At 39.3% G+C, this 24,156-nt stretch overlaps 1 protein-coding gene across 2 annotated transcripts in view; it reads right to left on the bottom strand.

Annotated features, from left to right (window-relative positions):
* LOC111156994 (VPS41, HOPS complex subunit) overlaps positions 1–24,156 on the bottom strand; it is a 175,697-nt gene that overhangs the window by 119,839 nt on the left and 31,702 nt on the right. Inside the window, exons 3-4 of one of the 2 annotated variants that reach the window (XM_022518194.1) lie at positions 17,768–17,875; positions 11,059–11,136 (exon numbers count right to left, since the gene is read on the bottom strand). In XM_022518194.1, the coding sequence (XP_022373902.1) occupies positions 11,059–11,136; positions 17,768–17,875 (186 nt within the window). Of the gene's footprint in view, positions 1–11,058; positions 11,137–17,767; positions 17,876–24,156 lie in introns of those variants that run through there. The other variant, XM_022518195.1, reaches the window with a different exon arrangement.

Here is a 24,156-nt window from a genome sequence, read left to right on the forward strand (position 1 = left end):
ACCATCCAGTCAGTGCTTCTCTTCCCACATCTGTTCCAGGCTAGCTGCATGTCCAATAATGCAACTGAGTCAAGGTCCAAAGGGGAAAGAAAATGGGAAACCAGCAGGTTCAGGGGGTTGCAAATTTTTGTGTAATCCCCACTGCACCCCCCGGCCCCCAGCAAGGCAAGAATTGCAGACTCCATCTTGAGGCCAAGGAATAAATTCTTGTCTTCACAGAACAGTGAGGATTTTTTTTTTTCTTGAGGAAGAACAAAAAGTTAAATGTAAAAAGGAAAACTTTATACAGAGGATATCTTTATGACTTAGTAAGGGCAAAATATTTTTCCCCCAGAAGACTAAAAAATACTAACTGTAAGTGATCAGATTAATATATATTTATTGCATTCATATGAAAAGCTTCTGAACTGAAAATACTACAAATATGGAATTAAAAGATAAACCACAGACTAGAAGGCATCTGCCATGCTTCTGACAAGGAGATGTGTCCAGACTCTTTTTTTTAGCCACCTGAAGAGAGCGCCCAATTCCCTGGCCTACCACCAGTGTCTAGTATCTGGTACTCATCAGACTTTGAAGGGTTTGGCCAAACTGATGATTGTGAAATGGTTATCTTATGGTTCAGAAAATTTAACATTTCCCTGACTATTCTCCATCCAGAGAAATTGGGCATCCTGTCATGTGGTTATTGGAGACATGTGGGGTTCTCCATCTGAGAACTTCCTGTTCATCTCTTTGTCCAGTTTCAGTTTCTTTCTGGGTTGTGTTTTCCTCACCGATCTCTAAGAGCTCATTGTAGAAGGAATATTTTAACAAAAATATGTGGTTAACATTTGTTACAAACACCCTATGATTATAGCTTCTACAGAACGTAAAGAATCAAAACAAGTAAATGAACAAAAACAATAAAAAAAAAAGCTGAGATTTAAAGTATTAATTTAGTGTGAAAATGGATGAAGTCCTAAATGCAAATCATCAGTTTCATTTAATAGAAAGACTTATTGGCAAGTATTAAATTTGACTTGCGACTTCTGATTTCGAGCCTTCACACAACCCACCCTGATCAATGTTATTTTTCCTTGTAAACAGTGAACTTTTTAATTACAAATCAATTTAGAACTTTACACACATACTCACAAAGTATATGAACTAACAATTCCCAAAAGAGTAAAGAGCCTCATTAGTAACCAGAAAAATACAAAGTGAATCAATAAATTCCCATTTTCTAGAAATCTAAGTCGCAGAGAATTTCTGAATGATAACAGCTAATGCTGGTGACAAGATACAGTGACGTATACGCATACAGGGCTGGCAGGAGTACGATTCGGTATAATCTAAATACACTGAAATGCAAAACCTTCAAAGTGTTCATAGCATCTGAATGAGTGATTTCACCTCAAAGATGTGTGCAAAGACTCAGTCACCAGTCTTCAGCCTACCCAAGGCTGTTCACCCCAGTATCACTCCTAGATTGAGCATCGGGCAGAAGCGGATTAGGCACTGGGGAAGTTGGCTCCTGGACAGCTCTGGGCAGTAACAGCCCAGCTTTTTACTTAGAAGAAACTGATTCTGTTAGAATGGGGCTCCCTCCTTCCCCCATCCAATACCTTCTCCTAACTCAAGCCTGGCCAGAGCTTCCTATTAAACACCCGTAGCGACTGCTTCAGATAGAATTATATACCCAACCAGGCCCATCAAACCTGCCAGAGTTACTGATGAAGGAGTCCTGTCTCGCTTATGAGGATGATAGTGCCCTAACATCAGTCTTGGGCCGTGGGCTAACCGTGATGCTCACTAGATGAAGAGAGCCTATCCCAGGGATGGGTACCATATATGGGTCTTCTCAGATGGGTACCTCTGAGTCTGGCATCCCCACTTCAACTTGATTTACAACAGGAGCCAATATTTCTCACTGTCCATTAAGCCTGGCAGAATTGGGTTTCCATCACCGAGCAATGAAAGTGCCCTAATGTATTCAATTTTTTTCCACTAAAGTAAAACAGAATTAGATTTTTAGACTACCTCACTACCTCACAGGGCATTTAATTCTGAGATGAAACTCTTCTAAAAAATTAACAAAATACTGGTCGCCTTTCTGCTAACTAAGTACACCCCAACAAGATACTTAGCACAGAAGGTGCTCACTCCATTATTTCAAAGAAACCCATTTTTATCTCACCTGAAAGAGAGTGCCCATGCTATTCAGAAACAGAAAACAAATCCTTACCTGTCCAGTGACTGCACCTTCACTCACTCTATCATTTCTGTAAAAGGTGATGCTCCTCCCAAAAAGGAATATGCAATACAGAACACATAGTACTTACATAAAACAGACCAAAATAGGAAACAGAGAATATTGGTAATATTGATAATATTGGTAAAATTCTTCTACCTCTCATGGAAGCTAAACTTTTGGTATTTTTCCCAGCCATACATCATTGGTTGGAAATAAGGAAGTTATATAAAAATTTATAGAAGACAGTATTTGTCTTTTGACTCATAATTTAAAGAAAAGCCAAAGAAGCCAGTAATTAGATAATCTAGATCCCATTCTGTGGGGTGCCATTTATAAATGTGAACGCCTTAAAGAATACCCAATGATTTGGGCTTACATGAATGGAAATAACAAATATTTTGATGTGTAAATATCACCTCCTGGAACACATTATTCCATTTTTTCTGTAGCTTGTCTTTCTATAGTTATGATTTTTTAACAGCTTTCCTCAGATACAACTGACATACAATAAACTGCACATATTTAAAGTGCAAATGTGATAAGTCCTGACGTATATATACACTCGTGAAACCCTCCCCAAAATCAATATAATAAATACATCTATCACCCCTGAAAGTTCCCTTACGCCACTTTATAAGCCCTCTACTTCTCTCAAAGCAATCACTGATCTTGTTGTCACTCTAGATTTGTTTGCATTTTCCAGCATTTTCTATAAATGGAACCATACAATAGATAGGCTTTTCAGTCTGATTTCTTTCACTTAACATTACAGATCTGAGATTCTTCCATGTGGTAGCATGTATCAATAGTTCATTCCTTTCTACTGACAAGCAGAATGCCACTGTATGGTTAAACCACATTTTGGTTATCCACTCCCCTGTCCGTCTACATGTGAACTTTCACACACAAGTCACTGTACAAGTATATGCTTTCATTTCCTCAGGGTCAAGGGACTAGATCACAGGGTAGGTCTATGTTTAATGTTTCTGAAAACTGCTAAACTGCCTTCCCAAGCTGGTTCTATCATTTTCCACTTCCACCAGTAGTGTGAGTTTCAGTTTTTCCACATGCTTACCGACACCTGGTACTGATGGTGTCTTTGTCATTTTAGCCGATCTAAGAGGTTGTTAGTGGTATATATTCTTCCATTTTACTTTGTTTTGTTGCTATCAATTAAACTAACAAAACCTAAAGTGTTCTGGCCTAATAGCTGTCCCCAGTAGCGATACACTTCCTCTTCCTGGAGGTATAAAAGAAGGACTGAGGGGCACCTGGGTGGCTCAGTGGGTTAAGCCTCTGCCTTCGGCTCAGGTCATGATCCCAGGGTCCTGGGATCGAGCCCCGCATCAGGCTCTCTACTCAGCGGGGAGCCTGCTTCCTCCTCTCTCTCTGCCTGCCTCTCTGCCTGCTTGTGATCTCTGTCAAATAAATAAATAAAATATTAAAAAAAAAAAAAAAGGACTGAACAAGCAAATGACAAGAATACTCCTGAAAAATTTCATGTCTTGGGTGGGGAGATGACTAAATACTCTTTAGGTTCCCAATTATCAGAATATATCATGATTCCATCAAATGAAAAATACTCGGGAATCTTAGGCAAATAAGTAATTTCTAGAAAAGGCTAATAAAGCAAAGCTGTTCAAACAGAAAATGAGAACTTGTTTAAGGAAAAAGTAATATACCACTAACTTAAGGTATAAATTATCTGTTATCAAACTATACACAGACACTTATATATAAAAGCCCCGGCCTTCTGGTCCATGTCATCTGATTTACCATCACTCTAATGGTTTCATTTAGTTCCCTAAACACTCTCAACCCCAAAGCCAGACACTCTCATGAAAACACTCCCTTTCTTTCCCTTTTGGTCCTTCTGCCAAACCTGCTGAAGAAGTCTCTCTCACTGCATCTCACCATTTTCCCCTGTCCATTCCCCTACTCACAAGCCACTAGTGGAAAAACAAAATACATATGCAGATAAAAAGGCTGTGGTAAATGTTCCTTGCCCTTCCAGATTCCCTGTTGTGTACGAAGGCATCACCCTGTCCAGACCCACTCCAACAATTGAGAAATGCTCATTCACCTGTCAAGATTCACCTCAAATTTTCACTTTCTCCCACTCGCAAAGTTAACCACATCTCCTGAGTCCCCACATTGTTCATAATCCTTCCAATGTGCTCACTTTCCACAGGTGCCTGACTTCTAAAGAAAGAAGCACCAGACGGAGGATCCACTCTACTACAGAAAGGAGTCCACAGGTTTTCCGCCAGGCTCCAGGCTCCAGTCTCAGAGTCACGTTCTCTCTCTACCCAGGTCAGGGTCATGCTCCAAACAGTTAAAATCACTACAACTCTGACTTTGAAATGTGTGGAGTACCCGGGTGATTTTGTTCAGTGAAGAAATACTTTCAATTTCAGCTATTTAAGGGATATTTGCCCAAATGCAGTTTCCACTAAGAAGTCCTATATTACCACGTGTTGTAAGCACTTCAACTGTTCTAAGTGACAGAAGCATCCTTAAAGATGAGTATGTTTTCTTAGCCGCCTCTGTGCAGAGAAGCGACCAAAGTTATAAAGCTATCTATAAATAATCCACAAACTGCAGATGATTTAATACAAAAATGCAGAAAATTGGAAATAAGATTTTCCTTGGCCTCAGTTAGAATGAGTTCCACTTAAGTAATTCTCAACTCATCTGACACATCTCTTATCGCTCAAAATACAGAGTCCAAATATAGAAGACAGATTCTTTCAACACCTAAGAATCTGAGGCCTGTCAATTAGTCTTCAACAGGTATCACAGACACTGACACATTTGAGCCAACAATGTACCATTCTGATATTATCAAAAGATACACGCCATGCTTCCCAAGTAATGATGCCATGTCTGGCAAAGCCTACTATGGATGGGGTTTACTTCAGTTCGGTGAATGCCATGAGACCCAGAGAAGAGCAGAGTTTCTCTGTTCTATGATAGCTTCCATTTTTTTTCCCTTAGGATCTGCTCCAACGGCTCTTTTAATGAACAGTCACCCCGATATTATTCTGTCCACATTTTGAATGAGCCCAAAATAGCTGGGCTCCTCAGGGTAATAACTAATGTATGGTATCTGTACTAACTCTAAAGAAATGGTCATGTCTGTCTGATTTCCCATAACGTACACACAATAATCTGGCTGTGGCAAAGGAAGGTGTAAAACCCTGTTTATCTGGAAAACCGTCCAGATAGAAGGAACTTTACAGCAGATTTGGAACTGTTAGAGTTCAGCCAACTTGTATCAATGCCTCGCTATCTTCCACTTTTAATGCTGAGCACTAAGGATGCAGAGCTAAATCAGACACAGTAACTGTCCTCAGGAAGCTCACATTCTATGGGGAGACTGACAGATGCAAATAATCTCAACAAAAATACTGCATGTTCAAGACGTGGCAATAATGCGAAGGAGGAGGAGGTCAAATCATGTGAATGATAAAAGGTGTTTGTGAATATTACGAATGCAGTCTAAGAAGCTTAAAGGAACACTAAATTTTCAGGATTACACTGGCAAAGAGATGAGAGGGCAGATAAGTACTTCTTCTCCCTGAAACATGAAATAAAGATGGATGATCCTGCAAACAATGTTAACGTCTCAATACACAGGAAAGAGGAGCTGATCTATATTAGAAATGAATTCCTCTAAGCCAAACAAAGCAGAAGGCCAGGAGTACAATCCAAAAGATGGCCCAGAGACAAAAAATGAGACCATGCTCATTCAGAGGCCCGGAAGCAGTCACAGAAACATCTTTTCAAAGCTGGATAGGGGAAATGACCTGTCAGAATGTCTAGGTATGTGAGGGAGGCCTACACTAAACCAGACAAAGCAAGCGAGTACAGGGGCAGGGAACACAGAATCAAAGCAGCCCCGGCCCAATTTCCTTCAGGCTTCCTTACCTGGCACCTTTTATATCTAGAACGATAGAAGTTTCCTCAGCTTCTAAACTCTGATGACTTTCTGAATTACCCAGAGCAACTAGGAAAAATCTGAGTATATGTTAAATACTTGGTAAGTACTATTGAATAAAAGGGTTACTTTCTAACAGCAGGAGTTAAGGTTCAAATCTCAAAAGGAAGAATGGAACCAACGGAAGAAGGGCATTCCAGAAAGATGTGATGAAAAGCCTGGACGCAAGCATGCAGGTCCGAGACAATCCTCAGGCAATGGTGAGTGGATCAGAAGACTGGAGAAGAAAGGAAGGAAAACAAAGATCACAAAGGGAGCTTTGGCCACATGACCAACCAGGATCTTGAGATCTGATGCACCTGGGAAGTCCTAAGGAGCCATCCAGTGTTCTCAGAGGCAGTGATTAGACTGACGGTGGGAGATTAAACAGAAACTAAGACCCCCTAGAAGAAGGGATGTTCAGATACCGTCCTGTGAAGCTACTTAAATTCTGATAGAGATCTGGGATTTTATTAGCATATGAACATGAGGAAGTACAAAAGATTAGCAGTAAGAAATACAGCGTTAGTATAATCCCTAACCAAAAAAAAAAAAAAAAAAAAAAGAAAGAAAAGAAGAGAAAAAAGAAAAAAAAGAACAGGAACAGAAACATCAATAGACCGCTATCAGGAGTTCAGGAAGAATTCTGAACCTACCTCTTAAGAGATTCAGTTGAAAAATTGGTATTTATCTTAATGCAAAATGCCCAATAAACCCCTGTTCTGTTTTATTTTGTTTTCTAATTCTTTTCCTTTTGTAACCATCCATTTGTAGGTATTTATCTGATGTCTCCTGCCATGGAACCATGACAGCAAAGCTGTATCATTTTCTATTTCAAGCAAAGGAAGAAAAACACATGAAGGTAAACAGCAGAAAATTTATGTTTGGTCAGTGGAGGTCTCTGCTTTCCCTCTAGCACACTTAAAAGAACAAAGATTTAAAACATATGGAACAATGCTCCAAAATAATTTGCTCATTCCTTCCAAGTAATACTCCTAATTAGTAAGCCTTAAATTAATAAGCTAAGGAAAAGAAAATGGATGCTATTGAAGGGAAAGTAACTATAATGATTTAAAGGCATTATAGGGGCATAGATACCATAGGGAAATTTAGAAGGTATCTGAGATCCCCTAAGAATTTTGAAGTCCTATGTTATATACTGTGTAAGTTCATTAAGACAGCCATTTTTCAGGGGAATATGGCCTGATCTATATTAAAGGTAATTTTCTTAGCAACCTGAGCATTTTACATGGGAAACTAGGCCCACTTTCATTTTACTCTGAGTTCAAAGAGAAGTGAACTTTATCGATTAAGTCTGAATTAACATAAGGTCATATCTAGAAATAACCTCTAAAAAACATGTTAAAACATTAGCATATCTGAATATTCTTATAAGTACTGTGAAATATGAGTATCAACATGCAAAACAAAGCATCATTTCGGTGGTTTTCACTCTCAACCAACAAAAGAACAGTCACAGATGGCTGGGTACCAGAGAATCCTCTTTATCTACATTTTATGTAATTGTAGAAGAATATACAGGGGTAGGAATAACCTCTGTGGTGTGATCCATTCATATAAAGATCCCTGAACAGGAAAGCGACTTAACAAATTTGATGGTATTTAGAAATGAGAAGAAAGGGTTGCTTCAACAGACAAAGGATAATTTGAATTTTGAATTTTGCTCAAGGGCAAAGATACAAACAAGTGTACAGGTACCTCTGTGTGTGTGTGTGTGTTACTGAGGTATTAATACAGACTAAACACCACAAATCTCCAGTTTACAGTTCAGTGATTTTTACATGTGTGTGTATATGGGAAGCCATGATGATAGAGAATATTATCAGCATTCTAGAAGATTCTCCTGTGCTCTCTCTCAGGCCAAAAAATAATAATCCGATTTCTATCACCAGTGTTTGATTTCACCTTTTCTTGACCATCATATAAAAGGAATCATACAACATATACACATTTGTGTCTGGCTTCTTTGGCTGATGTTAAATCTGTGAAATTCATCTATGTTATTATGTGTATAGACAGTCTGTTCTTAATTGCTCAGAATATACCACAATTTACTTATCCATTCGACAAATGATGAATATTTGGGTTATGTCTAGTTTGGAGCTATTATGAATTAAGCTACTGTAACACTCCCCTATATATCTTTTGTATGTATATGTGTGTGTGAGTGTGTGTGTGTGTGTGTGTGGACATAAACACTGCACTCATTTGTCTTGAATATATACGTACAAGTGGAACTGTGCACCACACAGTATTTCTCCTGAAATATTAACGGGAAAACAAATATCTTTCTTCAACATGCAGGATGATTTGTTTGGTTATTTCTTTTACCTCGTATGTTTTTAAAGTAAAGTCAGACAGCCTCTAGTGCAATGATTCCACCCCAGCTCAAATAGCAGAATCCCTTGGGAAACTTCGTTAGAGATTCTTCTGTGTTCCCCGCCCCCTGCCAAACAAAACTACCGCAATCAAAACTAGAAATGCAGTGAATGGGGTGAAGAGATACTGCTTGAGGAAATAAACACTGTGCAAACCTAAGATCTTTTTATCTTATCTAATTTTAATTTGCTTAAATTATTCCCACTTAGAAGTGAAAACTAAAGTCAGGAGTGTTTACTCATTAATTTTTAAAAATATTTGTTCACTCTCCCTGCATTTTAATGAAGAATAAAGTTTTGGGTTAAAATGGCAACCATTACATTGAAAGAAAAGCAGCAAATTCAACTCATAATAGTATTTTAGAACCGAAAGAATCCTTTTTTAAAAGGAGGGATAGAGAGCCTCACAAAGCAATCACATCATCAGAAACAGGAAAACAAAATAATAGAGGGAAAAACTTGGAGATGAGAAGCTGTAGACTAAAGCTCCTTTCAAAAGAGGACAATGTGTGTCATCTGAAAGTCAAATGCCTAATATGGTAATGTTCACAAAAAAGCCAGGGTCTCCTGAAAAACCTTTCCACAGAAGACTCTCAAATTCTTTGATAAACAAAATACATTCAAAATGTTTTCCTCTCTTGCCAGAAAAAAATAAGAAAAAAGGTAAGAGGGCAGGCAAGTCTCCAGAGAACTTCATTTTTGAAGATGTCACATGGGCAGATTGGAAAAAAAAAAAGGAAAAAAGTATGGGCAAATTTAGGGAGGATGATACCATAACTTATCTGCAAGAGGACATGGGATATACTTGACATAAAACTGACATCAGAAAGAGTATAAGTGAAGGGTTATACTGTGTAGACACAAAGACTGAATGAATGAATGAGTGACCAAAGACACGAATAAACTCCTACAGCATTTGTCTTGGTTTCTCCTTCGGCAATGGAGCCGGCAGACAGGCGCGTGAACCTCAGTAATGAAGCACTGCAATTTCTATACAATATTCAGAGGACTTTTTTAGAAACAGAGTGTCACATAATCCTCTACCTAGAGCAGGAAGTTCAAGAGAACAGACAGGTGAGATTTTATTGGGTTGTTTTTCGTCTGTGGTTTTTGTTTTGTTTTGTTTTGCTTTAATGCTGAGGAGCTACAGGTAACACCGCGAAAAAGAGCTCTTCCCAGCATCAGCTACAAGTCTGAACGGATGGCAACTGAAAGAACACATGTTTAAGTGACCAAGATGGGTGTCCGGGACATAGATGGAGAAGGTCCAACATACATTCCTCTTGTCTGAAAGATGCTGAAGCAAAACAAGAACCCGCAATTTGCCTGATGTATTAGTACAATTCGCACGCGTTAAGTCCCTTCCTGGGCGGTTCCCAAGATTCTGTCAACATTCATCGGTTCAGTTTCTTTTAAGTAAAACGAAGCAACCTATTTCTTTCCTACACAATGGGCCAGCCTCAGAAACTGTGGTCTCCTTTACAAACTATACCAATCCCTTGTAATAGATCTTTCAACAAGTGCTGATGTAATACCTGTCCCTAATATGAGTGTCCTGCGCACTCCGAATGTTCACACACAACACGCAACCACGGATGCTCCTGAACCTTTCAAGGAACATCTCAAACACCAAAACCAAGCTTTAAATTCCACATTTTCTTCATCCTCAATGATTCCAAATCACAACCAAAAAATTAAAAAGCTTAGCTCTTCACTTTCAATCAGAATCCCCCAAAGAATCCCCCAAAAACCCAAGCACCAAAACATTCATGTAAAACATTAGCTTTCTCTATTTAGAAGAGATAAACTGAACCAGTAAGGTGATCAATCAATCTTCCATTACATTTGGCATCTAGAGAAGATGGTGGGGCACGTACTCACAACTGACCAAATGAGGGAGCTTCACACTTTAAGGATTTCACAACTTCCCCTGTATGTGTAAATTAGGACCAGTATTCACTAATAAAAGCAGTACTTTTTCTTTTAATATTACAATTCATCTAGATATTCCACACTGTTCTAATTTGAAAAGAACACATGTAGAAGTATTTTAAATACTTCATTTAAAGTCAAATGGATGACCATAATAAAGTCTTTCATTTACTTAACTAAAAAAACCTATTTAACTTTAATTTATTTAACTAAAGAATTATAATTCAACAGATTTATAAAAATAAATTTTTAAATGGGGTTTATAAAGATACAAAGTCAAAATATAAAATGTATATATATATGCTTATACATGTATTTATAGACCTCTTTCGTTTTACATTCACATTTATAATTTTTAGCATATACTATAAAATTCAGAGTTACACTCTAAGCACTCTGATTGAATTGATAAAGGCCCTTTCTTTAGATTATTACAACAAACTGCTAAAGCTAATACTGTAAAGCATAAATTTTTAGCACAAAGTCTAATTCAGACATTGCTGTATACTTACTACATCAAACTTCTGAGTGATGTTCCCCTGGATATCAAGTAAATAAACCTTGCCGTAATGGGTGCCCAGTGCCAAAAACTGCAAGAGGAACAGAGGGGTCAGTTTATTAATGTACCATTAATACACATTTAGTAATCAAACCATTTTCGAAGTCAAAACCGAATGCATAAGACGTGAGCAACGCCTTGCGAGGGATGCTCTCCTTGGAGAAGGCTTGTTTCCGGCATCAGGAAAATAACAGAGCAGGGCCTACTTTATTGTGAGAGTGCAAGTCGGCTGTCAGAATGACTCATGAGGACCCTCATCTGCTGACAACTAATGGTGTGGATGCGGTCCGTACACAATGCCTGATGGACTGAGGCTGCAGATTCCAGTGCAGCTGGGAAAATACGACCAACCTATGGTTGAGCTCCAAGTCAGAAGGGAATGATTAACCCCCACGTAAATTTATGGCAAATGTGTAAATCTGTGCTATCATTTAAGTTGAACAAATATATACACATGCACAAATGCCAAAGTATGATTTTTTTTTTTAAAAGAAAGGAAAATCTAAGTCATGCTGAGAGATGAAAAAGCTTGGAAGTATTTATATTATCAGTTAGCATTTAGATGCCTCTATAAAAGTTAATGTATAATACTGAGTGTAAATGTTTATATTCTAATGCAAAAAAAAAATCCTTTTCTGTCACAAAATAACTGCTGAGCTACATATTCATTTTACGGTATGAAAGAGTTCATACGTCCCACTGTTCCTTTAATTCTCTGAACTAACCCTAAACAAACATGGAGAAACTTTAGGACTACTTGAAATATGACAAGAGATTTTTCTTCTTTTTTACTTCTTGCGGCGTTACTCAGAGTTCCAAATTCTATGCATTTCATTGCATGGGAGCATGCTTCATTGCAACCTATAATGAAATGCTCGAATTTACAGGCACTACTAAGCGTTTCAGTCAAGCAGCACAATCTTTATAAAAATAACCTTACAGAAAGTCAAGATTTAAAAGGATTTTATCGAAATGGAATTGCTTAAAATGAAAATTTCAGTTCAGGCACTTAAAATATGAAGCTACATTAAAGAGAAGTCACAAAAAGGGAAAGAAGGGGTTCATTAGAAATTCCTCCCCTGCAATGCCTTTCACTCCTGCAAGGTTGCCTTTTTTCAGGAAGAAAAAAGTCCCCCGGGTAAAAAAATCAATACTGGTTAATAAAACATCAGGTGTGCAGACATAACTAGGTATGACGATCCCAGTGCACAGGCCTGCCTGAATGCACCGGGTGCCATGCCGATTACTCATCCAGGGCAGACAGCAAACCTGCTGGAAACGGGAAGCCTGGGCCCCACGAAGGAAGGGGCAAGAGGTAATTCTAGGGGGAAATCAGTCTGAATATTTAAACCAAACCGGGACCCAAAGCAAAAAAACATTCTAATGTTGCATCCAAAGCAAAAGAACATTCTAATCAGAAACAGAGGACTCAGATGGCTCAGACGGTTGTCATTTTCTTTTGACCCAGTGACTCTGACAATATCTGAATTTAAAAAAAGAAAAGAAACCTGCATAATACTAACTAAAAACAAATACTCTGCCTCTTTCTGAGGCTATGATAAAACAATGTGTCTTAAAAGCTCACCACACCCCAAGTATTCGACAGTATTGATTCTCCTCATAAATACTGTATTTAGTTTGTTAGAAAAGTAAAGGGGCTTGGATCCTAAAGGTGCTTCAGTACTGGGTGATTTTCCAATGCCTCAGTGAAGGCCATTCTTGAGCTTCCAGTGACACTTTATTTTATCAGAAGTTTCAAAGGTTCTATGCAGAGTACCCAAATATTAATTCCTTCCTTTTCCCTTTTTTGAAATTACTAGTTTGACTCATTTAAGATGGAAAGAAAACATAAAATAATTATTTTGAATTTATAGTTTCAACCTGAAACTAATTACTTCTGAACAAAAAAAATCCAGTGGTTTCAGGGTGGCTGGGTAGCTCAGTCAGTTAAGTGTCCAACTCCTGACTTCGGCTCAGGTCATGATCTTCGTAGGGATGTGAGATCCATGTGGCGGGTGTGGAGACTGCTTAAGATTCTCCTTCCTGGGGCGTCTGGGAGCCTCAGTGGGTTAAGCCTCTGCCTTTGGCTCAGGTCATGATCTCAGGGTCCTGGGATCGAGCCCCACATAGGCTCTCTGCTCAGCGGGGAGCCTGCTTCCCCCTCTCTCTCCTCATGCCTCTCTGCCTACTTGTGATCTCTGTCTGTCAAATTGAAGGGGAAAAAAAAAAAAAGGAAAAAGATTCTCCTTTCTTCTGCCCTGCCCCGCCCCAAAAAGTTAAAATTAAAATTAAAAAATGCAGTGGTTTCTAGAACAAGCTACCTTTTGTTTACTAAAACATTTCATCATTTGGATTAGATAAGTTGTTGCTGCTGCCTTTTCAAAATAAATAATTTCACTGCTCTTTAAAAAAAAAAAAAAGGGACGCCTGGGTGGCTCAGTTGGTTAAGCGGCTGCCTTCGGCTCAGGTCATGATCCTGGGGTCCTGGGATCGAGTCCCACATCGGGCTCCTTGCTCGGCGGTGAGCCTGCTTCTCCCTCTGCCTCTGCCTGCCACTCTATCTGCCTGTGCTCACTCTCGCTCTCTCTCTCTCTCTGACAAATAAATAAATAAAATCTTTAAAAAAAAAAAAAAAAAAGTCTGATAAGGTCTTAGAAAATTTATTTAACTACTGAAATTATTGATGCTTTCACCTGCTAGTGTTTTTGATAACTCAAAAATTCAACAAAAAAATGCAAAATTGGCCACAAATCACAAAAGTAAATTCGAATCCTTTGAAATGCGACTCTTTGTAGCCATGAAAAGCCTTGAGCTTTTGTAAGTATTAATTTTTTTTTAACCTGAGGACACTTAAAATCTTGGATGGAGAAAGAATAAGCATAATTTAATCAACCTCCTTCATGTTTACTTACAGAAACTTGACTCCTTTTATAAACTACCAGATAGATGTCCAATCCTTCTGACCCATCCCATCCACTGGCATAATGGCTTCTACTTTTATCAAGTGGACTTTGTGTAAGTAAACAAGAGGAACAAGTGACAAGCTTTGGACACCACAAAGGACAATTAGGAGCACATTTCCTATGTGATTAGCTGTATAGTGTCATCTATACTCTCCCCATGGCATTTTACAGTATCAAAACATCAGAGCAGGGAGTGCCTTTAACTACACATGAGAAACTAAGTCCCGGGAGTTGATGTGATTTCCCTGGAAATGGTCAATCAGTGGCAGAAAGAGGGCCTGAATTAAGAGCCAAAATACTCTTAATTGGATCAGAAGCCTCATAAATAGAAACATGGGCATCAGATTAAGAGCGTGTGTTCTATAAGTCAGCACTGATTACAGTTCCCACTGTCAGAAGGCTCCTTGACCGAGTTGGTTTAACTATGGTGTTAATAAAGTTTGATCTCTTGGCAGGCAAACTGTTCTCCTTTTTATCCATTCAGAGGTTCAACCATATATGCTCAGATAAAAAGCAGGTATAATGGTATAAAAAAGGAGACAGATTAGAAAGACATTAATTAAATTTAAAGAGTACGCTTAGAATGGCAGCATCTCTAAGACCCTACGGAACATGGCCAGTATCAGCTGTGCTTAACTCTGAAGGAGGAGTTAGACAGTGGACCCTGAGGCAGACAGTTTTGTAGTAAAGACCATTTTCAGGCAGAATGCATACAACTTGCTCAAAGGTATGGAATCACATAAAATCACACAGGACAAAGTTAAGAAATAACAAGTGGTTATACATGGCAGCGGCATCCGTTTGTGCCCAGGGAAAGAGACAAGTGATGAGTCTGGAAGGTCGGTTAATAGGAAACATCTGAATATTTATGGAGATGAAAGGCAGAAGAGGAAAAGGGTGTGGGAGAGGCTGTCCAAATCACAAAACACCAGGAAAACAATCAAGAATTCTAGGGAGAATTACATGATCAGATCTGACCCTCTGGAAGATGACTTTAATAGAAAGAAATAGAAATAGAAAAAGAAAGCTGTGGCTGGACCAGAGTGAAAGCAAATCTGTAGGAGAGTAGACTGCCTGGCAAGGTGTGTGTTGGTTCTGGGAGAAACGACAAGTGCCTGAACTGAAAGATGAGGGCTCGGGATGGAAGTGGGCTCAAGCAGGTGAGATGGGAGAAGGGACGTTATGAGTAAATACAGCCAAGTGTTGCTACCAGAACACCACCCAAGCAGAAAAAAGTGGGAAGACATAAAGCCAATTGCAGGAGAGGGCAAGATCTTAGGGGGCCTTACACACCACAGTAAGGAGCTTAGACTTTATGTAGCAGATGGTGAAAATCACACTAGGGTTTTAAACCTGTATTTTCAACACATCATCCTGGCAACCAGGTGGCAGAAGGCTTGAAAGTAGAAAAGTGAGAGGTCTGTGAGTGCAGGCAGGGGAAGTGCGAAAATCATCAGGGCTTAGGAATGGGTAGAAGCAAAGGAAAGTCAGCTTTGGCTTCGGTGACAAGAGACTGTGATGCCAACAAATGGGATAGAGATCAAAAACAGATGAGAGATTAGAGATGGAAAAGAAGATGCATTCATTATGGGTGTGCTGAGTTTCAGGTACAAATAGAACAAAAGTAAAAACTGTTCAAGAGGCACGGGGACAAAGCAGCACACTACACTGGGGAGGAGTCAGTGTGTAGGTGGTCACAGGAATTATGACATTTAAAATGAAGAAAAGTACAAACTAAACAGAAATGTGGACAATGGACCAAATCCTGGGAATACCAACACGTGAAGGAAAGGTGGAGGGAAGGAAAAAGTGAAAGAACGAGAAGGAAATCATAGCAATGATCAAGAGAATAATAAAAGAATGGTGCCATGATAAAAGGCTTTAAGAAAGCTTCTCTCAGCCTCTGTGTAGAAGAAGAAAGGTCAGATCCACACTTCTGAAAGTAGCAAAAATATCTGTCAGCTGGGGAATGGACAGATAAAATGTGGTATGTCCATACAACGGAATACTATTCAGCAACAAAAAGGAGTAAAGTACTGATCCAGGCTACATGACCCATGAACCTCAAAAACATGACGCTAAGTGAAAGAAGCCAGACACAAGAAACCAATGTATGACTTCATGTTTATGCAATATCCAAGATGGGCAAATCCACAGACACAGAAAGAGATACATGGTGATGTGGGGCTAGGGTTAGCAACACTGGGGGCGGGGGGTGGAGTGAGATGTGGTGCAGATCAACAGCAGACAAAAAGACCTCTGAATGGGAAGAAGAAAGCCTCTGTGGGGAAGGCTGGGCATGGATCCAGATGAGTTGGGAAAGGGGTCAGGAGCCAAGGCTTCATGCCTGAGAGATTCGATTTTCTTAATTATAAAGCAATGGCATCCTCGGAGTGAAGGGATAGTGGCTGAAAAGACAGACTAAGGACTAATGGAGTGGATGAAACACAAATCTGGAACTGCAACAGTGTTTGTAGTGGCTTGAGGGGGTAACAAAGGACAGGGACGTAAGTGAACTGAATATACAGGTAGAAAGCAAAGCTAGTTAACCACCTGACAGAGATAAGAAATTAAACAAAGAACCAAATCAAGATCAGGGCTCCCTACAGTCACAGAATGGGGTTAGTAGTAAAATTAACACAAGGGCTTGAAGGATTAAGAGGAGTCACCAGAGAGCACACTGGAAGATACTCAAATTCCAGGTATGGATGCCATCTTACTGGTGGAGAGCTGAGACAAGGCAGAGGTAAAGGTATGCAAGGACAGCAAGGCCTTTCTTCAGTGAGTGAAGCAAAGCAAAGAGGAATTTGGGACATGAAAGCAATGGGAGCGGGAAGATGGCAACCATGGGAAGGGGTAGTACAACCTAACAAGAGATGCCCCGAAGAAGGGGGTTTCTGGGGAAGCAAGAGCAAACAAGCATTCTATTAACATGCTGAGTGAATACAAAAATCTGTTCACAGCAGAACGAGTCCTGAAAGGAAAAGGAAGGGTAGGGGCAAGGAGGAGGATGAGGCGACACCGCTGGTAACACAGGATAAAGCCAGGAGATGGATCAGACTTGGGGGCTTGCCTCACTTGTGGGGCCCATGGGGAAGAAGAGGGCAACGGTTCAAATGGCCCAGTCTCTAGCACTCCACTTACAACACATTTTGTTTTGGTCTAAGAATAGGCTAAGGGTGCTGCATAGCACTTAGCTTGGACTCAAATTTTGTGGGGGCTTTGTGATGGCAAGGATTAAAATGTGGAATATATTAATTCACTCATAGGTCATATAAGTAATCATTTGGGGCCTTTCTACTGATTCCTAACACCTCCAGTGTAATCTCTTCTTCACTTATGGAAAGCACTGAGTGCTACACCATTTCCAATCTTAACACTTCCCAACTCTACTACTTATGGTTTGAGGAATTTAAAGTGATGGAGTCGCCAAGAACTACTTGCTATAAATCTTTCACATCTATCTAAATTCTATTTGATACACCCCTGCAGTATGGGGAGGGGTGTCTGTGTGTGCAAATACATACATATAATGTTTTGGTTGTCGTTTTCATTTTTTTGTTGGAGAGGAAGAAGAAAGGAAGAGTGGACGGAAGACACAATTACTGAGCCACCATCAAGAGCATGAGGATTCCACAGTATAAAGAAACTTATAAGAGAAACAACTTCCAGAAGGATCCTCTGGAAGGGCTACCTTACCTTGTCATGGACTGTCATGCAGCTAGCTGCATCCTTCTGAAGGATTTCTGTTACCCCATTGGAAAGCCTTTCATACTTCAGTTTGGGCTCCTCTTCACTTTCTTCTTCCTGCACAAAGAGCAGAGAAAATGACAGCCATCACGGATTCATTTGAAACAGTCAGACTCAAAACACATTCCTTATGGGGAACCCAGAGAGGGCTTCCTCCATGACTGTCAATAACTACAACTACAGCTCAAGGTTAAGATCGTCATGTTTCATTTTTCCTCCTGGGTGTATCAGCTGCTACAACTTCACCAGCAGAATTCATTCAAAGGTTGAAAACAGGAGGGTACGTTCTTACTGCTGACAGAATTCAACTTTGGTATATTAGAGTAAATACAAAACTATCTGGCCACATAAGCCAATAAAAGATGTGTGGGCAAAATACTCAGTTTGACCTCATGGGCATAAAACACTCCCAGCAGGGAGAAAGGAATACAATAAAACTCCAAAGACATGGATTTTGTATCTTAAGACTATAAATATTTTTGTCAGATTTCAGAATATTTCATTTTATTTTTTTTTAAAGATTTTATTTCTTTATTTGACAGAGATTACAAGTAGGCAGAGAGGCAGGCAGAGAGAGAGGAGGAAGCAGGCTCCCTGCTGAGCAGAGAGCCCGATGTGGGGCTCGATCCCAGGACTCTGAGATCATGACCTGAGCCGAAGGCAGAGGCTTTAACCCACTGAGCCACCCAGGCGCCCCAGAATATTTCATTTTAGTTAGAAAAACATAGTTATAAAATCAAAGAAAGGAAATTGGAAATTTTATATACAACAAAATGTATTTGTACCTTCAGATAAAAATATTTTAATATTTACTTTCCAAAACTGATAATCCATGATCACTTGTGTTTGTTAGAAAATGTATTTACTTTCATTTGAATAAACCTAATGCATAAAAATTTCTTTTCCTTAAGTGCTCCACATCACTCGGCATCAGGGAATCAAAACCACAATGAGATACCACCTCACACCAGTCAGAAAGGCTAAAATTAACAAGCCAGGAAGTGACACATGTTGGAGAGGAGAGGAGGGAACCCTCCTACACTGCTGGTGCAGCCACTCTGGAAAATAGCATGGAGGTTCCTCAAAAAGTTGAAAATAGAGCTACCCTACGACCCAGTGATTGCACTACTGGGTATTTACCCTAAAGATACGAATGTAGTGATCCGAAGGGGCATGTGCACCCGAATGTTTATAGCAGCAATGTCCACAATAGCCAGACTGTGAAAAGAACCTAGATGTCCATCACAGATGAATGGATAAGGAAGATGTGGTACTATTCCACAGTAATGGAATACTATGCAGCCATCAAAAGAAACGAAATCTTGCCATTTGCAACGACATGGATGGAACTAGAGGGTATTATGCTGAATGATATAAGTCAATCGGAGAAAGACAATTATCATATGATCTCCCTGATATGAGGAATTTGAGAGGCAAAGTGGGGGACTTGGGGGGTAGGGAAGGAGAAAATGAAACAAGATGGGATTGGGAGGGAGACAAACCATAAGAGACTCTTAACCTCACAAAACAAACTGAGGGTTGCCGGGGAGAGGGGGGTATGGAGAGGGTGGTTGGGTTATGGAAATTGGGGAGGGTATGTCCTATGGTGAGTGCTGTGAAGTGTGTAAGCCTGACAATTCACAGATCTGTACCCCTGGGGCTAATAATACATTATATGTTAATAAGAAAAAATTAAAAAAAGGAAAGAAAAACAGAAGGGAAAATATTTGAAAAAAAATTTCTTTTTCTTAAATGTATTTAAATTTCTTAATCATTTTGTATGCACTATTACTAACTTTGTATGTTCAACCTCACTGCTGATACAGCATACCTTATAATATCTCTAATCCTCACAGTTGTGGAGTAAAGTTAGGAACCTATATTGACTACGATGGTTCTAAATTAAATCAAGGATAATTATAAAAATTATTACAATGACTCAGAAAAAGATGTTATTTTACTGTATCACTATGTGACAAGAAACCATAAAATGTGCATGCACCTTCAACTGTGACAGGATAAAGTGGGCCAAAATAGAAGTTCACAAACATAATCTACTCACTGACATTCTCTTAAAATATAATTGTATATGTGGCGCCTGGGTGGCTTAGTTGGTTAGACGGCTGCCTTCAGCTCAGGTCATGATTCTAGGGTTCTGGGACTGAACCCTGCACTGGGCTCCCTGCTCAGCAGAGAGCCTGCTTCTCTCTCTTTCGCTCTGCCTGTTGCTCTGCTTACTTGTGCTCTCTACCTCTCTGTCAAGTAAATAAATAAAATCTTAAAAAAAAAAATTGTATAGTCTTCATTTCCCAGCTAACATTAAAGTAGTATGAGGCACACCAATGCTCCCACCCAGAAAAACCAGAAAGCCTTAACGAAATACATAGCAACAGTCAAAGGCATCAGTGAAAGGGCTGTTGAAGCCACTACCTGAGCTAGAAGGACCAAGATTCCAAGGTGGTGGAGAAACCGGAGAAAACAAGGGGAGGTGAGCTGCCAAGCGCCAGCCATTCTTCCTGGAGGTATTTACCAATTCGGAGTGTAGGACAAGAGGCTGAGAACCCAAGCTCTGCCTTGGAAGATGGCCATTGCTGAGGGTAGGAAAAGCAGCAAACCTTCTGGTACTCATAGGGCTCAAGTAACAAAACTGGAAGCTTGAGGGGCTAAGATCCCAGTGGAGGAGAGAGGCATACAAGTAAGCTTGTTACACAGCTACCTCTCCCCATAAGACAACCTCCAATTTCGAAACCAACATGAGACAAGAGGGTAAAAAGCTAAATAGAAAGCCTCAAAAATGCAAACCAGCTGCCTTGGTATGCTGAGAAGATAAGAAATAGATTGCAGGAATTACCAACAAATGAAGTTCTGATGAATACCACAGGCTAATCGGAACTCCTGGTCCCAAGGGGACACACAAAAAAGTGTTTACCAAAACTTCAATCTGTCTCAGACTCATTTCAACCCCTGACTAGATTAAGGTATGTATGTATCCCCAACCTACCTGTCCAAAGGACAGGGTGACTTCTGAGAGAAAAAAGATGAAAACTACTCAGGCCTCTACTATTTTCATTTATGATACTGAGAATAAAAAATAATAAAATCAATAAAAAAAAATCACCAGATATGCCACAGGACAGGACCAAGTAACTAAAAGTCAAGGAGAAAAAAAAGACCATAAAAACAGACCCATGGGTGACCTGGAGTTAGCAAAAAGGGCTTTTATGGGACTATAATTCATTTGTTCAAAAAAAAAAAAAAAAAGAAGACAGATGAAAGGACAGCAGTTTTCAACAGGGAATTGCAATCCGTTAAAAAGATTCAAATGGAAATTTTAAAAGTGAGAAATGTCACTGAAACTAAGAATGCAACAGATGGCTTAGCAGAAGACAGGATTAGTGAAGTGTAAAACAGGTCAAAAAATATCCAAAGGGAAGCCAGAGTAGAAAAACAGATGAAAAATACAGAATAGGAGATATGTGGAATACAGGGAAAAGGGCTAACATTTTTATTTAAAGTCCCAGAAAAATAAGAAAAATGGCAGGGGGGAAAAGCAGAAATGACATTTAAAGAAGTTAACAACTGAGAATTTCCTAAAACTGACAGACATCAATGCAGGAATTCAAGAAGCTTTGTAATCCCATGCAAGATAAATATGAAGAAAATAACACCTAGATACATCACAGTAAAAATAAGTAAAAGAAAAATGACTTGTAGAATGGTTAAACGCTGGGCCTGGTGAAGATTATGACTGACAGGACACACCGGGAAGAGATGCAAACTCAAATGAAATCAAACTCAAGAGAAATCTTTGCCTCTGGGGCACAGAACTGTATCATCTCATGGAAAGGAGGATATTCATCAAACATCATGAAAGAGACTTAATATCAGATCCCACCATTCTCTTGACTTTAGAAAAACAAACACTGGAGAGTTAAATGTAATTATTCCATTTTATAGATTTTTAGTACAATGATGATCAGAAATTTTAATTTCACCAAGACACATACACAAAGCCAAAATTCAAACTGTTATGAATCGCCTAAAGTTAATGACTTGTACAACACACTACCCAATCGCCTATGAAAATGATGCTACACATCACAACACAAAATGAGGCTACAAAAGTCTCCACAATTTCTATGCCTACAAATAACTATGAACTGCATGATCAATAGGAAATGTTTAAAAATATATTTAGCGGGCGCCTGGGTGGCTCAGTGGGTTAAAGCCTCTGCCTTAGGCTCGAGTCACGATCCCAGGGTCCTGGGATCGAGCCCCACATTGGGCTCTCTGCTCAGCAGGGAGCCTGCTTCCTCCTCTCTCTCTGCCTGCCTCTCTGCCTACTTGCGATCTCTGTCAAATAAATAAATAAATAAAATCCTAAAAAAAAAATTTAGCAGATGCATTAGTTATCTATTGCTGCATAACATATTATGCCAAAGTTTGCTGATTTAAAACAATAAATGTATTATTTTTATTTATTCATATTTATATAATTTATTTTATTTTATTTATTCATGTTTATATAAATTTATTCATATTTATATAAATAATATTTATTCATATTAAATATGAATTTAATAGTTCTGTGGGTAAGCAATACAGGACTGGCTTAGGTGGGTGGTTCAGACTTAAGGTCTCTCACGGGGTTGCAGGCAAGATGTCTGCTGAGGCTGCAGCCATCTGAACATGTGACTGGGGTTAGGGTATCTGCTTCCACAATGGCTCACTCAAATGTGGCCAAGCTGGTGCTGCATGTTGGCAAGGGGCTTCAGTTCCTCACTTCACTGACCTCTATCTGGGTTGCTAGAGTGTCCTCAGGACACGGAAAATGAAGTCCCCCGAAATGAGTGCTCTAAGAGCAAGCAAAGTTGAATATGACGTAGCCTAAGAGGTCACACTTCTGCAATATTCTACTGATCATACAGGTCAGCCACAATTCAGTGTGGGAGAAGGGGTCACAAGAGCAGGGGTAATAGGTGAGGATCACTGGGGGCCACTGTGCAGGCTAGCTACAAAAGTAATAAAATTAAGAGCAATGAAGATGGTTTAAAAAAATCAGTAGGGGCGCCTGAGTGGCTCAGTTGGTTAAGCATGTGGCTTCCGCTCAGGTTATGATCCCAGGGCCCAGGGATTGAGCCTCACATCAGGCTCCCTGCTCAGTGGTGGGGGTCTGCTTCTCCCTTTCCACCCCACCCCTACTCGTGCTCTTGCGCTTCCTCTCTCTCTCAAATAAATAAAATCTTTTAATAAAATCAATATTCCATGCCTTTGATGAGCTGTCAAATTTATTTCCCTAGTATATACCAGCTATCAGTTGTTTATTTAGTAAGAGTATTAAAAATCAAACTTTCCAAGAATAACTTTAAAAACAAATAGTGACAGAAGGGAGTATAATAGGCATGGTTATCTAAAAGACCTATACTACTTGGGGTGTCTGGGTGGCTCAGTTGGTTAAGCATCTGATTCTTGAGCTCGGCTCAGGTCTCGATCTCAGGGTTGTGAGTTTGAGCCCCACATCAGGCTCGACATTAAACAAAACAAACAAACAAACAACCACCTATATTTCTTTAAAAAGATAACTGACGATAACCAGCCCCAGAAGCCATCGTATGTCAAAACTGACTTGTTAAAATAGCTAATTAATTACATCTAAAAAAACCTCCAAAAAGGAAAATTACAAAAAGCAACAAATAAACACTTCTACTTATGTACCTACAAGCAAGAAATAGAAATCCTTACAAAGTTAACATTAAATGTGGCAAAGAGGACGTGTGCCTTCTCAAGTAAATGTGTTAAATACAAATTGGATCCTGAATGCTGGTCTTTATAATAAGATGCCACAGGTTGCTCGAGTCTGGACATCAAATGTGCATCCAATGTGAAAAGTTAATTCTAGCCTCTTGACTGTTTTGCATAAAAGCACTCATCCACGGACCATTAGATAAAGTTACTGTAAACAAGGTTTGCCTGTCTTATTTATAAGTGAAAACCAAATAATTTCTCACATAAATATACAAAAATAAATACTTTCACAACACAGCTCACTGAAGCATTCGTGCTAGGCTTCAAAACCCATAAATAAAATGAAAACTCTGATATTACGCAGTTGATGTAGCATTTCATGCTTTTCTGACAGGTATCTTTTATGTTAAGTTAAAAAGCAGGCTAAAGGTGAATTTTTAAGGCTTTTTTTTTCTGCTTGCTGTAAACAAAGAAAAGGGAAAATGATTCAAAAATACAATGCATGGAAGTTATTCCACTGCCGCAGACTATATATCACATTTTAAATAATTTTTTTTAAATCAAGCAGATTCAATATAGTTTCACCTTTAAAA

This window comes from Enhydra lutris, unplaced genomic scaffold, assembly GCF_002288905.1.
Source record: "Enhydra lutris kenyoni isolate GAN:26980312 unplaced genomic scaffold, ASM228890v2 scaffoldscaffold51, whole genome shotgun sequence".
Lineage (NCBI taxonomy): Eukaryota > Metazoa > Chordata > Mammalia > Carnivora > Mustelidae > Enhydra > Enhydra lutris.